Source organism: Sinocyclocheilus grahami, unplaced genomic scaffold (genome assembly GCF_001515645.1).
Source record: "Sinocyclocheilus grahami isolate Dianchi unplaced genomic scaffold, SAMN03320097.WGS_v1.1 scaffold852.1, whole genome shotgun sequence".
Classification (NCBI taxonomy): Eukaryota; Metazoa; Chordata; class Actinopteri; order Cypriniformes; family Cyprinidae; genus Sinocyclocheilus; species Sinocyclocheilus grahami.
This window is the reverse complement of record NW_015506031.1, coordinates 241,220-259,717: the sequence shown is the minus strand read 5'-3', so window position 1 is coordinate 259,717 and position 18,498 is coordinate 241,220. Positions and strand designations below refer to the sequence as shown.

Sequence of the window (18,498 nt, the reverse complement as noted above, 5' to 3'; positions counted from 1 at the left end):
GCAAGTTAGTTATTTTTGGATAATGATGTAGTTACAGGCTATCTACCAGCAGGGTAACCAGCCCAGCCTTGGCTCCCTGGGACAAAGTGACACTGTTGTGGAAAAGTGAAAGTTTTCAGTTGTATTTGCCAGAAAAGTAACACACATTCTTTATTTAAAAAAAGTAACTGGTGGTATTATGTGTAAATTAGAAAAGAAAATAATTTTTTTCTTTATTCATTATTTCCAAAAGCTCCAAGAATTGATTATGTAATGCAGTGATTATTTGCAATGCCCAAACAAACAAGATATTCTAGCAAATTAGACATCCTCCAAATACATCATAAAAATGAGGGTATACATTGCTCCTGCTGTTGCTTCTGTACTATTCTTTCTTTCATTTCTCTCTTGCCTGTTGTTTTATTCCTTTTCTTTTATTTTCAAAACTTTTTTTGCAACTAGGGTGCAATTTTGACCACTCTCCTGGTCACAAGAAACTTCTCAGGTATGTCTGGCTCTGCTGACCTGTATGTGTGAATGTGTGTGTGTGTGTGTATGTGTGTGTGTGCTTATCCTACAGCTGTATTAAACTCTCTTCTTTTTATCTTCTTATATGTGAACTTGATTCATAATGCAATTTTTTCATAAACCTTGTAATTAGTTATTTTGCAGTTAATTTGGTGTTTATTTTTATTATTATATTTATTTTTTGACAAAGGCTGTTTTAAAGTAAGGTGGTAACACACGCCATTTCAGACATTTTATTTAACATTTATTTTCTGTTTATATATATTATTTATATTGCTTTATCTCTTTTTTGGGGGGGGGTCCGGTGTGTCACGTGAGGTAAGAGTCTGATTGGACATAAGAAGGGGATGTGTTTTTACTCTAACCAGTGAGCTGGTTTGCTTGTTTGACACACTTCCCCTGTTACTCTGAGATACTAATTACCCTTGTTTGCATGGAATCAAACAGATTACATTCATAATGTCAACTGACACTTAGTTGAACTTATATGAACTTACATTTTAACTTACATTCAGTGTTTTAAACAAACAAAACTTGAAGTTTCAACTGCAAATATGCATATTCAATAATATAATAAAAACAAGTTCTTTATGAATGTAATCACAATAATAATTCTAAGTTACTGGGAGAGTTTTCTGTCTTGCTCGTATAAGAAATATTTTGAATGCTTGCTCATTTTCTGGTTATATTTCCATCTGCATATGTTCATGTACATCCTGTAATGTTACATTTATATATAAGGTATAATTCAGAGGTTTCACATTTACATATGATGGCTGTTACCAAAATATAGTTCTAAACATGTTATAATAGAATGATAGAAAATCTTTGATTTAGCATAATAGCTGTATGGTCATTTGCACTTATTTTGTGATAAACTGTATTTTAAAGCAACTCTATCTTTGAGGGCAAGTGTGTGCGCTTCATTTTTACTTTTGGTTCAAGAAGTTTGAAGACTGTAAAATATGTTGCATGCTGTTTTGTGAATTAATATAATATAATATACTATAATATCATTGATCGATTTACAATATCTATGCACATAGCACATTTTCAACAGTTCAATTATCAATTTTCCTTTATAAAAGAAAAGTAATTATGTATATTTTAATGGGGTAAAAAAAGTAATTTTTTTCTTGATATGTTTACCAACAAGGAGATTGTACAGCACAACAAATTGTACAGTATATAATTTAACACTAACACACATCCCCTAAAAACAGAGTTGCTTATTTTGGTTTTAATTGTGTCTGGGTTTAATCTTTTTGATCCCTTAGCCTTGCATTTGTTTACTAAGAGTTCCTATCCTAAAAATGAATGATTTGTATGACTGTGAATTGTTTCTCCTGCCCGAGGTCTTGTGACACAATAAGGAGAACAATAATCTCAGAATGCCTGCTGCATGTGCCTTGATGGATTTGTAATGTTATAATACACAAATATTCACCATTCCCTTTTATTTTTCACCCAACAGCAGCCAAAAGCTTGTTGAACAAGAAGACAGATGGTGTGAAGGTGGGTTAAATCAGTTTCCTATTCATTTTTTGGCAAAACTAAAATGTATAAACAACATGAGTACTTGGCAATGCCTAAAAATAATCTTGCAGCAGAACATTGTGCATTTTTTATATTTGTGTTTTTTGTTGGATGTTTTTTTCCAGAAATTCTGAGGTCTTTAATTGGATCAGTTTATAGTTAATATATTAGACTGCTGGGTGGCATTTTGATAAATTCCATTTCAATTCCAATTTTCAGGTTTTATTTAGGAAATAGATAACATTTTGGTAATAAAATTAATATTTGATCTTTCAGTCATTTAATGAAAAGTTTAGTTTAGTTAATTCCCTGAATTTGTTGGAAATTAAATGGAATTACCCATCATTTTCATTTTAATGTTGTCTTGCTTACTGAATATGAATGTGTTTCAGCATTCCAATATTTTTCTTTTACTTATGGGGAAATTCACTAAAAGTAATCTTTAGGAATTCACAAAAGAAAGGAAAGAAATGCAATCAATAATAATCCTATAATCTACATAGAAAAGACTTTTTCTTAAAATTAATGACTATTACTTAATTCAAATACACATAGTGAAGCACTATGCCAGACACCATAAAATATGCAGGTTTTGTTGAAATATTGTTTAGTGAATTTGCCCCATCTTCTTTCCACTCAAAGTTTTTCAGTTCCCGAGTTTCTAGTCTAATTTTATTTTCTCATCTAGAATTTTATTTTCTGATCATTTAATCTAAAACAGTTCACAAGAGTTTTCTGACATGAGTAACAAAATCTGATGTTGGTTTGTCTCACAATCCTGTCACTCAAGTCTATGTGTTTATCAGATTTTACATAAGAAAAATGTAAAATAATTGGGCATAATGTAAAATAATCCGTTCTTGATATAAATGAATAAAATTATAATTATTAATAAGTAATAATGTAAATTGCCAATCACAAGCCATTTTACATTCATAATGTGAAATTTGAAACAGGATATTCCACATGAAAATACATAATGGTCAGAAATTAATTGGATCGTGAAAAGCAAATGTTTCAGACAAGAATAAAGCCTGACTGAGTTTACTAAATGCCTAAACTGCTATTTGGCGAACATTATCCAGTAGCCCACTCCAATCCAATAGCCTAAGTGATATCAACAGAAAGTAATTCAAGTTATAGCACTTTGATTAAAGATTATGAAGGCAAATTATTATTTTTGTTGTTGTTGTTTTGGAAAACGTGTACTAATGAATAATTTACCATTAGACTGGGAACATGCATTAAGAAAGTTCTGACTGCAATATGTAGAGTGTAAAAAGTTAATTTTATAAAGAAAGAAAGTAATTTAAGAAAATTGTCACCATTGTGTGTGAGTTGCTGTATCTTCAGATCATCAGCTCCCTCACGTGTATCTGTGTTTGTCAGTATATCTGTGTATTTTTCTATTTGTGGATGCCCTGTCACAAAATTCCTTTTTTCCCCTAGTCGTGTAATTTTGTAACCTTAGTGTGATGCATCACACCCCATCAGTGTGATATTTGGTAATGTGTGATGTGTGATCTGCTCCTCGTCCCACTTACAGGTTAACAACAAAACCAACCTAGCCAGCAGCCCCAAAGACACAGGCCCCGCCCCAGCACTGGTACCCATGACAACACCCCTGCACCTGCACAACCTCTCCCCTGAAGACCCTCGCCCTTTGACCAACAAGCCAGATTTGCTTACTTTTCACCATAACACAAAAGTTCTGTTCCAAAACCTAGTGAGCTTCCTTGCTGTCTATTAGCTACACAGGCAGCTAGTTTCTAAGGCAACATCCTAACAGTCAAACAATCTCATACACGATCAAACACCAAAACAAAATGGCAGTTATTGCATAAAGCAAACACAATTCACATTGGATTCCAACAGATTTTTATGTTAGCATGTTGCTAAGCTAACAATACAATAACAAGAAGAAAACATGTAGGCCTACCCAGATGTTGGGTGTCATGAATTGCCCCGAGACATGAAGGTAGAGGATCCAAATGCAGTAGTTTATTGAAGGGGTAATCCACAAACATAATCCAAAGGCAGGCAAAGGTCATACATAAATAGGCAATCCAAAACAACGACAGAGTAAGGGGCTGAGGCAAACAGAGTAATCCAAAAACAGGCAGAATAACAAGACCAGGAACCAAAATATGGGATAACCAGTATACAAGTCTTAAAAAAAGCAGTAAAGACTCCGGGCTTATATAGGGTGAGCTAACCGTGCTAATGAGACACAGGTGCAAACAATGATTGCTGATGAGACCAGGCAGAGGATTATGGGGAATTAAGTCCTTGATAGAGTAGCAGAAGTCTGGGATGGAGTGCCTTCTAGTGGACAACCAGGGCACTCCAGCTGGTGATCGTGACATAACCCCTCCTCAAAAGGAATGGCTTCCCGACACTCCAAAACAACAGAAGTTCAAGTCCAGGAGGGAGGCGTAGCGGACCAGGGGGAGGGATGGTGGGCCAGGCCCATGTGGTGGAAGAGGGCCTGGAGACAGAGGTAGACCAGGGTACCAGGGCGGAGCAGATGACCACCAAGGCGGATCAGGCGGGACTGCAATAGAGAGCACAGAGGGGTTAACAATAACAGGACAGGCAGACAGTTCAGAGATGGCATCATTGGCTATGACAGGGCAGACAAGGGATTCAGGGATGGCCTCTTTGACCATGACAGGGCAGACTATGAGCTCAAAGGCAGCCTCCTTGGCTATGACTGGACAGGCAGAGAGTTCAGGGACATCCTTCTTGGCCGTGACAGGAGAGGCAGGGAGCTCAAAGGGCAACCGCTGTCGTTGAAACAGGACAGACAGGGAAATCACAGGCTGGCACTGACTGAGCTCTGGGGCTTGAGTGGACTCTGGCACAGATTCACGGACCAGAGCAGGCTCTGGAGCGGATTCATGGACTGGAGCGGGCTCAGGAGCTGACTCATGAACTGGAGCAGGCTCTAGACCAGGGCTGTCCAAACTCGGTCCTGGAGTGCCGGTGTCCTGCAGAGTTTAGCTCCAACTTGCCTCAACACACCTAACTGGAAGTTTCTATGCCTAGTAAGAGCTTGATTAGCTGGTTCAGGTGTGTTTAATTAGGGTTGGAGCTAAACTCTGCAGGACACCGGCCCTCCAGGACTGAGTTTGGACAGCCCTGCTCTAGACCATACTCGTGGACTGGAGTAGACGCTGCTGCCTCAGAAGTGTGTATAGCCCAGACACACAAAATGGCAACCGCCATTATTGGAAGGGCTGGGCTTGAGAGCACCGAGATCACTGGGATGCCTGCTGCTTACACTGAAATCAGCAGTGGGTCCACACTGGACATCAGCCTTACTTGCTTCAAGAGCAATGTTCATGATGGCCGGAAACACTGGCGTGGTGTCCATGATGGCTGAAGATTGGCAAAATGTCCATGACGCCTGGAGACTCTGGTGTGGTGGCCATCTTGTGAAGGGGAAGCATCCTCTACTTCCCCAACAGTGAAAGAGGAGCCACTATGCATTAGCGCACAGTCCGAAAACTCAGCCAGTGACTCTCGTGGACCATCACGGATGAGTTTAGATTGATAAAGTCCATTGAGTCCATAACAAAGGAGATCAATGAGAGCATAGTCTAGGAGGTCAGAGAACTTAGCAATATTTAGAAAGTCCTGGATGTGTTCCTCGCGGGATCGATTACCTTGACTTACTGCTGGATCCATGTTGGCTAAGTCTTCTGTCATGAACTGCTCAGAGACATGGTAGAGGATCCAAATGCAGTAGTTTATTGAAGGGGTAATCCAAAGGCAGGCAAAGGTCATACACAAATAGGCAATCCAAAACAACAACAGAGTAAGGGGCTGAGGCAAATAGAGTAATCCAGAGAACAGGGAGATTTACAAGACCAGGAACCAAGATACAGGAGAACCAGGAGACAAGGCCTCGGAAATGCAGTAAAGACACATACACAACTTAGCAAACAGTGAGAACCGGGCTTATAGGGTGAGTTAACCATGATAATGAGACACAGGTGCAAACAATGAGTGCTGATGAGACCAGGCAGAGGATTATGGGGAATGAAGTCCTTGATAGAGTGGCAGAAGTCTGGGATGGGTGAAATTGGGTGAAATAGTGAAATTTGAGATTAGAGATTAGATTGTACTATATTTCATGTTTCAGTACATACATATATTTTAGTCAACGTTTCTTGGAATTCTGAGATTGGTTTATCTGAAAAGGATATGATGCTGCCTTAGGATTTTGGCTAATGTTGTGTCCTAAATTTTGGAACAGCTTTCACATTCTTGATTGGCTATCATGCTAATGCTAATAATCAAATGCATCACTTTTAGGCCTTAAACTATGTACAGTAGTTTAAGGTATATAAAACAGGTTAAGGCCTTGTTAACTCCATATTTTCATATCAAGCAAAAATAAAAGACAATATATGCAAGGAAAACCAAGGGTTTGTCAATCTGGCACTGTTGGCGTGTGTCTACCCAAAGGTCAAAGACCTTGCATGATTTTACTCACCTCTCATGTCACCTTTATGTAATACATGTGTTGTTTTTCCATTGAACTCTTAGTTCCTGGAAATTTAGGGTTGTATTCAATCAAATTGTCTTTGAAACATCAAAAGTGACTGCTGCTACTTGATGTTTTGTAATGATATAGTTTTATGCCATTTCAAGCACAAAATCCATATAATGCTTGTGGTTTTGCTTGCACAGTCATGGTGTATTGCCATTAGTGTACTATTTTTGCACATTTGCATATCCCATTAGTTTAAATCTAAAGCTTGTCAAATAAGAGTGTCTTTCTCTGACAGATGCATAATTCAAGTACTTGGAGCGAATGTTTTGAAGTGCCTGGCTTGTGTTAGCATTGCTTTGATAGGGTTGTATGCTTGGAGCTCATTGCTGTGTGTAGCTTGACATTGTTTGCCTTCCATAATGACGCAGACATGCACGTGAACAAATGTCTCTCAGACTGACGACACTATGACGCACTCGTACTAACACACATAGACCGTTTCTCTCTCTCTCTTTGACACACATGCACACTGTGAGGGTGATGCTTCTTAGATGACAAGTGTGTGTATGTAATCTTCTTTAATCTGGTGGCGATTAAACAAGACATCATCAATTCCGCTCAGTCCTGCTCAAAGACCACCAGGCTGATTAAGTACATCTGTCAGTGTGTGTGTGTGTGTGAGTGACCTAGGGATCACCTCATAGCAGTGATCCACAGCTTCTTTGTTTTAAAGAAAGAATATATTATGTTACAAGAGAAAACTGATCCAAAATCTGTAGAATTTCTAGTGATTTATTTAATAATTTCCATAAATCAAACATCAATCAGATATATCGCAAGCAATAGATTTAAACACGTATACAGTAATATGTCAGTCGTTTTCACTGACATAAAAATTTGCACTGTACTGTATGTATGTTGAGCGTACAATACTGACTACTACTACTATTAAGTATTTTTTATGGTTTTGAATGAAGTCTCTTATGCTTATCAAGTCTGCATTTATTTGATCAAAATGCAGTAAAAACAGTAATATTATCCCACACGATCCTTCAGAAATCATTCTAATATGCTGATTTGGTGCTCAAGAAACATTTGTGACCCTAGACCACAAAACCAGTCTTAAGTCGCTGGGGTATATTTGTAGCAATAGCCAAAAAAACATTGTATGGGTCAAAATTATCGATTTTTCTTTTATGCCAAAAATCATTAGGATATTAAGTAAAGATCATGTTCCATGAAAATATTGTGTAAATGTCCTACCGTAATTATATCAAAACTTAATTTTTGATTAGTAATATGCATTGCTAAGAACTTCATTTGGACAACTTTAAAGATGATTTTCTCAGTTTTTAGATTTTTTTGCACCCTCAGATTCCAGATTTTGAAATAGTTGTATCTCGGCCAAATATTGTCCTATCCTAACAAACCATACATCAATGGAAAGCTTATTTATTCAGCTTATATATCAGCAGATGATGTATAAATCTCAATTTCATAAAATTGACCCTTATGACTGGTTTTGTGGTCCAAGTTCACATTTCTTATTATCAAGACTGAAATATTGATAATATAGTTTATATATTTTGAACACAATTCTTTTTGCACTTCTGATTGCACTTCTTTTTAAATTGCTTAGGCAAGAAAATGTCTGCTAAAATGTAGATTTAAGCTATTCCAGTTCCAAATTATACTCCAAACCATTAGGATATTTTTTATTCCATCTCTTCTCATGAGCTGAACTGGAAAAGCAGCCATTTCCGAGAATCAGGATATGACTAATGAGTCAACTTCTAAATTATTAGAGGACAAATCCACATGCATTAGAGATTTCAGGTTTATTTCTGAGGTGTAGTTTGCTAAAGCACTGGCGATATGTATGGAAAACTTTCAGCATGAATGGGAGGAAGAAGGTTGTATGTGTGTTTTAGATGGGGGTCCAGACTGCGTTATCAGGCACATGCGAGTAATGAGACTCTGTTCTGATAGCCTTGTTTTGCCAGTTGGATTTATTTAGTAGTTTGTTTTTATATTTTTTCTTTAATACCTGAAAAACAAAGTCATTTGCAGTTCCATGCATGTTGTGTCTGGTGCTCAGTCATTATATGCCATTATACTGTATCAAGCTTCTTTTTTATATACAAATCCTTTTTTTTTCACTCCTTTTCACTCTTTCAGGAGCCACAAACTACCGTGATCCACAACCCAGTGGACAGAAACAAGGTAATATGACGCATTCCTGTTAGCAGTGGTGAATCAAAAATAGAAACACCATAAATGAGACTGTGTCCGGTGTCCAGTCTAAAAGTGATTCACAAGTATTCTTTCATATTTCCCCAGGAGTCTACAGAGAGTGCCAACACAACCATCGAGGACGAGGACATTAAAGGTAAAGCTTGGCTTCTCTCTGCCTGTAGACGTGCCGTTTGTTGCTGTTTTCCCTCCTCAATATGTCTTCCATCTGTGCTTCTCCTCAGTCATATGTACACTCTTTCTTGTTTATTTTCCCCACCGAATTTGTACTGCCCGTTGCTGCCATTCTCCCCTCCCTTTCATCCTTCGTTCGTTTCCCCGCATAAGGGTGTCTGTTTCAGTATTTCTTGTCGAATGTGCTATTTGAAATGTCTTCTTTTTCGTTTGTCCTGCTCCTGTTGTTTCTTCCTCTCATTGGTTCAATGTACAGCCAGGCGCTTTGGAAACCTCAGCATTAATTCAATCTGGCAACCCGCGGGCCGCCCGCAAAACTCCGAGCCCAAGCAGGCGCCCCAATCCTCGGTGCAGAGTAAGTCTGTAATGGGCAGGAGACAAAATCACCCCGTCCTCCCCTAACGTCGTTCAAATGCTTCGTACCCCTCTTGTATGAACGAGAGGCCCCTCAAAAACTCAAATCTGCCCTTTTAAGGATATTCTTTATTCATCAATTCTCCGAATGTTTTAATCCATCCAGCTGCTTCTATCAGACACACGTTTGTGTCTGCCTATTCTTCACGGACTGTGCATTTAAGGCCAAGAAAATCATAAATCACAACAGCTTTAAAAAAAAAACCCACATCAAATTCCAATTTAGATTAGCTTTAAAAAATGTTTTGTCAAAAAAAACTCCAGTCTTTGAAGGAGAGGGAGACATAGATGCGTGTAGCATGTGTTAGAAAGGCTTGATGGATTAAAAGCAAGTAAATGGGAAATCAGGTTTTAATGTGTAAGTACCAGAATGTTCTTTCAAATGTGCTCTTCATGAAAAGACACCCTCTCACATCTCAAATTATCTCGACGTGGAAGAAAGACCCTTCTTTTGCCTTTAGCACTCTTCATTCTTGCCAGAAAACCACCTGACTACCTTTTAGCTCTCTGTAGGTGCTATAGGCCTTCCGGTTGCACTACTAACAAACCTCTTCTTAGAACACCAACAGGTTTAGGGTGGATCAAAAAAAAAAATAGATAAAATAGATAAAAATAGATAAATATAAAATTTTATTATTTTATACTACACAACATATTCTACATATTGTGTAATATATATATATATATATATATATATATATATATATATATATATATATATATATATATATACATATATTTAGTATCTCTCCCCCCGTCCCACCAATCCAACCTGAAAACAATTTAGATTTATTTGTGTATTTTCAAACAAATAGAATCACTTTGGATTTGTTTAAGCTCAGTAATATGGAATGGACCTAAACCAGTATTGAAAGGACAATACGCAGTTTTTCAACGTCAGACTCTGTTTGCACTTTATGTTCACATGACCATAAGACAAAATGCATTTTGTCTAGAGTCTGTGTTTCACATGATGAAAAAAATATTTGTTTTTAGGGCGGTCAGTAGATTAAAAATATTAATTGAATTCCATACGTGGTATGTGGATTTGTTAATCAAATAAATTGCAGTAAATGCATGTGTAAATATTTTATCAGAAACATTACATTATTGTGAAAGCTTCGATTTGAGATATGACAACTGGATTTAGAAATGAATGTTACATTTTAATACTCTGATTAATCGCACTTTAACAGTGTGATTGAGAGCCCTGATTCCTTTATTGTTGTCATTTTTTGTAATGGCTTTTAAACAAAAACCACTCTGATATCTTATGAAACACAGAAGAGAATGGTGTTTCCTCATATGCTAACAGCGGCATTATGCTGAATAATGAAAATGATGTTGAAAAAAGCTTGTAGGCCCCATGTTACAAAGCATGTCCATTCTAAGAGAAACCAAGCATTAGATGGAATGCTTTTCTGAAGAAAAGTAAAGTCCTCTTTTTCTCATTTGAAAGCCGCAAACCCTTTTCCATCTCATTTGTCATTCAGTGCCTTCCGGGCGAAAGACATCAGCTAGCAGACGTATCCATTCCTTTTTTTTCTTTCCATCTATTAATTTGCAGACACCATAAACTCAATGCTGGAGAATGAGTGATTTAATGATATAATTAATATTTCACATTAAATGAACTGTTAAATATTCAAAGTACAAAGTACATTTAACGTCTTTTTGCCCGGTGGGCTGGAGTTATTATGTCATCATCAGTAGAAGTAGATACATTGCGCTCGTTTTATTTGGTGCTTTCATAAGAAATTGCCTTTTTGACCAATTATGAGCCATCTCTTTGCTGTCCCTTAGCTTGCCAAGTTATCAATAAAGGTAAATTTAAACTTTAATACTTTGAATGAAAGTGTTGCCTGTGATTTTCCACCAGTAAACACTGCTCATTCTGAAACTCATCGTAGAGCACTAGGAGTTCTTTTGGGTGCCCTTTGTTTATCAAGTGTCAAAATTGCCTCTTGTTAATAATACAGTAAACGGAACAAATACAGATTGTGCATAGTCATTATATAAAATTCACACAACCTCTGTGAAAGCCATTTAGGGCTGGGCGATATAACCTTTTATAAAATCTTATATAAAATCAATAAATCTCAATATTTACAGTATGTATTTGTTTGGAAATGACTTGGAGGATGGAGCTTGTCATTTTTATTCTTTTTTACTTAAATAGGCAGGTTTTCCACACTGTTTTTCACTAAATGAACACAAGAAAATGTATATTCTATTTAAATGCATCATTACCTGCATTTATGATGCCATTCAGGAACTTCAGTGAACATGCCTGACGCAAAAGAATCGTTGAATCAGTTTTGAATTGATTCACTGAAATGTGCAGTTTGATCTGATTCATTGCCACGAATCAAACTTACCATCTCTGTCAACATTTTGTACATTACTGAACATGAACATTACTGAAAACACTCTCATATTCATGAAATGAACTCTCAGAAAAAAAGTACATTACTTTAGCTACTAATATATACACTTTAGGTACTAATATGTACTTTTAAAGTAGTAATATGTATATTTAAAGTTCAAATATGTATCATTTAGGGATAAATAAAGTAAAAAGATGTGTATTATTTTTCTGAGAGTGTATAGATAAAAAAGGATTATGAAACTAGTCCAATCACAGACTCTCTAAGAAACGTATAATGGCCAATAATAATTATGGTATTTATGATTCATAGCAAATATTCTATAAATCGCCCAGCCCTGAAGCCAACTAATACCTGCAAAGACAGAAGCTATAAAGGTTCACTGTAAATTTTGTCTGGTGCTTTCTAAACAAAGGTTTGCATTTTTTGGATTGCATAAATTCAGAAATGAGTTGGGATGTTGATTAATAATTTTGATTCTCACGCTGTGAGGGTGTCTGACTCACACGCTAGACATCTCCGTGTGTTTCAGCCCGAAAGCAGGAGATCATAAAGGTGACCGAACAGCTGATTGAATCCATCAACAACGGAGACTTTGAGGCTTACGCGTGAGTGAACGCACAAACCTGTCGCCATGACAAGCGCAGCCCCTCTTAAGAACACTAATGCATTGCTTTTATTTTCTCTTGATTACTGAGATCATTTTTAATGGTCTGCTCCATCTATATTTAAAACCAAGCCTCACTATATAACAGCTTCAAATGTGACATGTTCACATTGAATATTAACAGTCTAAAATCGGCTTTTAATGCTTTTGGACTAATGTCTGCACTCAAATTAAAACTTTTAGCTTTACTTTCTACTCTTTTTTTCACAGAAAGATTTGCGATCCTGGCCTTACTTCTTTTGAGCCAGAAGCTTTGGGAAATCTGGTGGAGGGGCATGACTTCCACCGGTTCTACTTTGAGAACGGTATTTAGATTCATATCATTTCACACTCAGTATCATGATGAGTTTTGATTACAACAGTGTTTTGATCACTGTATTTCTGCCATCTCCTTTAGCACTGTCCAAAGGTAATAAACCAGTACACACTATCTTGCTGAACCCCCATGTGCACCTGATCGGAGAGGATGCGGCATGTATCGCGTACATCCGTCTGACCCAGTACATGGATGGCAGTGGGATGCCACGCACCATGCAGTCAGAGGAGACCCGTGTCTGGCACCGTCGAGATGGCAAGTGGCTAAACATACACTTCCATCGCTCTGGAGCCCCCAGCGTGCCCATCATGTAAGACTCATAGAGCATCTCTACTGTTTAATGTATACGATAATTATATTGATCACAAAAGGGTAATTCAAAGGAAAATGCATGAAAAGCTTTTCATCGTTTAATTTGAAAAGGTTTCTGCGGAGTCTGATCTCTCAAGAAATCCAACATTTTAAATACTTATACTTTTATTCAATAAGCACGCATTAAATTGATCATAAGTGACTGTAAAAGATCTCCATTTTAAATAAATGCTGTTCTTTTGAACCTTCTATTCATCAAAGAATCTTGAAAACAAATGATCACGATTTCCACAAAAATAAAAAGCCGCACAACTGTTTTCAACATCGATAATAAGAAAAGTTTCTTGAGCACCAAATCTGCATATTAGAATTATTTCTGAAGGATCACGTGACACTGACAACCAGAGTAACCCCTAGCTGCTGAAAATTCAGCTTTGCATTACAGGAATAAAACAATTACATTTTAAAATATATTAAAATAGAATACAGTTATTTTAATTTGCAATAATATTTGACGATATTTCTGGTTCTTTGTCAAATAAATAAATTTAATAATTAAAAACATAAAGAAAAAATCTTTAAAAAAAAAAAAAAATTTTGAATGGTATATTTGAAGACACATATGCAGAAATAATGGCCTGAGAATGATAAACCTGTTATTATTCCTAGTGGCTTAGTTGCGCTAAATGAAGAAATATCGGTCAAAAGGATACATTACTTTAACATGACTTTATAATTTAGTGGAATTTGTTCATTCTAATTTAATATCATGTTTATTAATGTTATTGATGTGTGTTTGTTTGTGTGTATATTTTGTAGTTAATGGAATATTAGGCTTCAATTTTTCCCAACTGAGGAGAAACCATCAGCAAAAACCCAACTGTCTGTCAGTCAAGCTGGAGGTGTGTCTCCTAAGCCACACCTGCTTTCCAACAACCACGCCCCTCTCCCCTCCCCCTCGAGGGTCGTTTACATGTTACCGCACATGGACCAGAGAATTCAAGCATTTTGCTAAAGGTCATCACTTACACCAAAACCCGTGGGCCATTCGCATATATGGACAGTAATAAAAGGAGTGAATTTTTAACATGTTCTTTTCTGTTTCTTTTTTTTTAAAGCTGTTTTGGTATGCATTTTAAATGTATAGATATGTAAAGAGAATCACCTTTCCCCAAGTCTGTACTGTATTTTTATGTCTATTTATGTGTGTGCAATATATCAAATTTTGAAAGATAAGAATGTTAATATTGAGCTTGCTATTGTTCTGGTGATGTACATATGTCGTGATCGTTCAGATAAAAAAAAGATAAAATAAAAATGTTAAAAAAAAAAACTTTAAGAAACTTTTAAAACCACATACTTTAAATTCTGGCTTATGGCAAAATTAAAAATGTTAGTAAATGCTGCCAAAAAGCTTTGTTTATATTCGCTAGCTTACAATGTTTGGCTCCTTAAAGATTATGATTTACTTTACTTGATTTAAGAGAACTGCAGAATACTAATATGGACTGTATGTTTACCTTTATGTCATAGAATATGAGAAAAAAACAGATATCAAAGAGAATGTAGCATATATGATACATCAAACATTGACAAGCATTGGGTAATGCACGGAGGACTATTTTTTGAATGACCATGCTGTTTTGTTTATGTTGTGTAATTCATGGTTTCCTTATCAAATTGTTTATTTCTTTCAATATCATAAGGATCTGATATGGTAATGATGACAGCGTTTATCGTCATGACCCAACATATCTAGAAGTATCACCCTACCTTCAGATCTATGTAGCTTAATTTTCCTATATTGAGTGGCTGTAAAAAATATTATCCTTTGACTTTATATCATGGCTGTATGAGAAAAAGAAACATAAGTAGCTTATGAGAAACTACATGTATCATTTTCACATATATGTGTGCTCTTTATTTACCCTGACATTATTTTCGCCCCTTGGCAAGAAGAGCGAAAGTGAGTCGAGCCTGATTTACAAGCATGCACACTGCCCTTAGTGGCGACTCAGTGTCTGTGTGCCACTTAATCGGAAGCTGATGTCATAGAAGGTGATGTTGCAATGGAATGGTCTTCCTCGAGGAAAAACCTCACCACTACTGGGCTATGCCAACACCATGCTTTCCGTTTACTCCGTGTTCCCTTTTCTCTTCTTAAAGACATTTCCTCTGCTGATACTTACAGAACCTCAATGCCAATATGAGGATGTGAACTACATAATTTGTTGCCATGGTGGCACTAGCAAATCAACATATTTAATGAAAAATTCAATAAATGTGTGATATGTACTGTATGCATGGTCATGTTTCAATTTCCTCTTCAAACACAACCATAAAATAATGACCATAACGTGACACTTATACACTTTTATTCTCGTTCAGCCATATACACACACTGCAGCCAAGGTATAGTGTTTAAATGTCTTTTTTAAAAGTCATATAGTAAACTAATACATGCCTTTAAGGATAGATATTCATGTACTATATATATGCATATTTTTATCTCCACAGACATAGAATGCGGATTCAGTAAATCAAACGTGGGCCAGTCACAGTGAAAGTAGTAGCATTGTTCAAATGAATGACATTGCTCAGTTTAGAGGATGACTTTTAATGCTGTTCCAGGGCCAGTTTCCCAAACCCAAATTATCATAAGGGGGGAAAAAAGCATACACTCTAAAAAATGCTGGGTTAAAACGGGACAAACCCAGCTACTGGGTTGTTTTGACCCAGCGGTTGGGTTCAAAACAACCCACCCGCTGGGTCAAAACAACCCAAAAGCTGGGTTTGTCCCTTTTTAACCCAGCGCTGGGTTATATTTAACCCAGCATTTTTGAGTGTAGCTGGCCTCAGATCAGCAGGAAAAAACAACCTCTGCTAACACAGCTGTATTAATCTGCAGTTAAAAAGGAACTTCCCAATATTCTGAACTGAAGCCAACCTGTTATTTGAACCGTAAAGAATATTCCCACTTATGTTTCATGACAGACACAAAGTATCTAAATAAAACACATCAAAATAAAAAAAATTATAAAAAAAAAAAACATACATCCCTTATGCTCACTTCCGAAACCAGTAACATATTTTAAAAGCGTTCACCATCATAAATACCTCAGAGCAAGATTCCTCGACACATACTGATATTGAGCAATATGTACAGAACAAAATTTATATAATTTGAAAATAAAAATCACATTTTTGTTTTCACACACACTCAAAAACACATACTCAAAAGAAAAGAATAAATTCAGAAAGTTAAAAATAGAATCATATGCATAACTTAACTGATCACTGGAATTTGATTCCACCTTTGCTTCCTGAGTCCCTCTTTAAATTCTTGCTAAATTAAGTTTAAAACCATAAGCACATGATAATGTGTTCTATTGCAACAAAAAGCTCTACTGAAATGTGATGATAATGATGATGATGATAGAACTGCTACAGATCACAGACACAAAGAGAGGGGTGAGACGAAAAAGACAGTCGTCTAACCATAGAAACAATCTGTTATTAATAAGTGACTGCTGCTAGCTAAGCATGCCTGCTAATATCCATACAGGTGGCTAATGTGATCTACTGTCATTTTAAAAATGCATATTATATATACTCTCCATGGACAGAATACACAGACACACAATACCCCAACAGCTGATAAAGAAGGCAAGAAGTTTTCAGACATCTCAACCGTTGAGATCAAAAGAGCATGTCATGATGTGGCGATATAATGCAACGATATTCAAAAGTTGTGGTAGGCAGTGCAGTACAGGTTCTGTTAGTTCAAGCTTAAATGTTCTGAGAATGAACAACCAGGACTCTTTTTTTCTGTTTTGATAAAAGCTTTTTTGGTTATTGTGATTTCTTTTATTCGTTTGTGTTCATTATTTCATTTGTATTATAATTGAGGGATTAGGAAAGGAAAGGAAAGGACACCAGTTGGTTACAATGAAAGACAAACAGATAAACACTTGTGGTAAACTGGGGAAAATAAGGAGAGAGAAAATATTGTCTGTTGACTTAAACTGGGCGAACATCCAGTTTGACTGGACAGGAAGACTGAAAGTGGCAGGAGTGAAGTGCACTCTGGGATTGCATGAGCATGGTGCATAGGAGTGGTTAGGAGGGCAGACAGTCTCAAAGAGAGGAGCGATGGAGATAGGGAGAGGAAAATGAAGGGGGAAACCATCACTCGGACTTCTCTTCAGCTTCCTCCCTCTCTTCCTCTCAGTCGTTTTGGGCACAGTAGTGGTGAATGAGGTGATGGAGGTGATGCTGTAGGTTGTCATGGGGCTCAGACCGATCGTCTATCTGCTCCACGCACACCCGCTTCTGTCCCCCAGCATCCCTCACTACTGACCTCCTGTAGGTTCTAGACTTCTGCATCCTCGTCCTGTGAGTGAGACAGAAAGAAAGAAAGAGGGCAGAAATCAGCTTTTCTGTCCTTCCAAAAGATTTCAAGAGAAAAAAAACCCATGAAAATACCATAGTGCTTTTTTAAAGTGTAAATTCAGATATCTTATAGGAGAGAAGAAAAAAATGTTATTAGAGAAAATTAAATATAAAGACATGCTTTGTTAATAAATATACACACATCACTGCCGAATGTAGAAATTCTTAACACCCAATAAAATCTCTACAGAATATTTGTATAAAAATTACATACAGTACCACAAATTTGGGTCAGATTTTTAAAAAGAAATTATTTTATTATAATTGTATTATTTTACTTTTATTTAGCAAGGATGCATTTAATAAATCAAAAGTTACAGTAAAGGCATTGTACATATTTTATACTGTATGTATATGTGTGTGTGTGTGTATATATATATATATATATATATATATATATATATATATATATATATATAATTCTATTTCAACTAAATTCTGTTTTGAATTCTTTTTAATTTTCTATCCATAAAAGAATCCTGGACTAAGCAGCACAACTGTTTTCAATGGACACTAATAAGAAATGTTTCTTGAGTACCAAATCAGCATTTCAGAATGATTTCTGAAGGACAATGTGACACTAAAGACTGAATTAACGGCTGCTGAATATTTAGCTCTGCCATCACAGAAGTATTACAAAATAAAGTAGTATTTCTAATATCGTATTTCACAATATTAATGTTTTTACTGTATATTTCATAAAATAAATGCATCCTTGGTGAGCATAAGAGACTTCTTTTAAAACATAAACGTCTTACTGACACCACACTTTTTGAACATAGTGTAAAGATTTTTCCCCCTATACTTGCCCCCCATACACACACTGTCACACTAATATGCACACAAATGCCATGCCTGTCTCTCAAACCTCCTGATCACAGATCCATCAGGCTGCTGTATTTCCTGTTCTACCACTTGAGGGATCTACACCTTCCTAAAACCTCCAAAGTAGCTTAGAGCCTGAGGGAATGAGGCACAC

The 18,498-nt window shown here is 36.4% G+C and overlaps 2 protein-coding genes across 11 annotated transcripts in view; one reads left to right on the top strand and one right to left on the bottom strand.

The window, feature by feature from the left end:
* Window positions 1–14,732, top strand: part of LOC107562980 (calcium/calmodulin-dependent protein kinase type II delta 2 chain-like) — a 38,552-nt gene extending 23,820 nt beyond the window's left edge. Inside the window, exons 12-19 of the mRNA XM_016247750.1 lie at window positions 442–484; window positions 1,985–2,022; window positions 8,723–8,767; window positions 8,885–8,933; window positions 12,305–12,380; window positions 12,650–12,744; window positions 12,837–13,065; window positions 13,887–14,732. Of these exons, the coding sequence (XP_016103236.1) occupies window positions 442–484; window positions 1,985–2,022; window positions 8,723–8,767; window positions 8,885–8,933; window positions 12,305–12,380; window positions 12,650–12,744; window positions 12,837–13,065; window positions 13,887–13,890 (579 nt within the window). The 3' untranslated portion in view covers window positions 13,891–14,732. The remainder of the gene's footprint in view (window positions 1–441; window positions 485–1,984; window positions 2,023–8,722; window positions 8,768–8,884; window positions 8,934–12,304; window positions 12,381–12,649; window positions 12,745–12,836; window positions 13,066–13,886) is intronic.
* A 1,146-nt stretch (window positions 14,733–15,878) lies between these two features.
* Window positions 15,879–18,498, bottom strand: part of ank2a (ankyrin 2a, neuronal) — a 48,342-nt gene continuing 45,722 nt past the window's right edge. For all 10 annotated transcript variants that reach the window (XM_016247743.1, XM_016247746.1, XM_016247738.1 and 7 more), the window contains one exon: window positions 15,879–17,460. In XM_016247743.1, coding sequence (XP_016103229.1) covers window positions 17,440–17,460 — 21 coding nt within the window. In that variant the 3' untranslated portion in view covers window positions 15,879–17,439. The remainder of the gene's footprint in view (window positions 17,461–18,498) is intronic.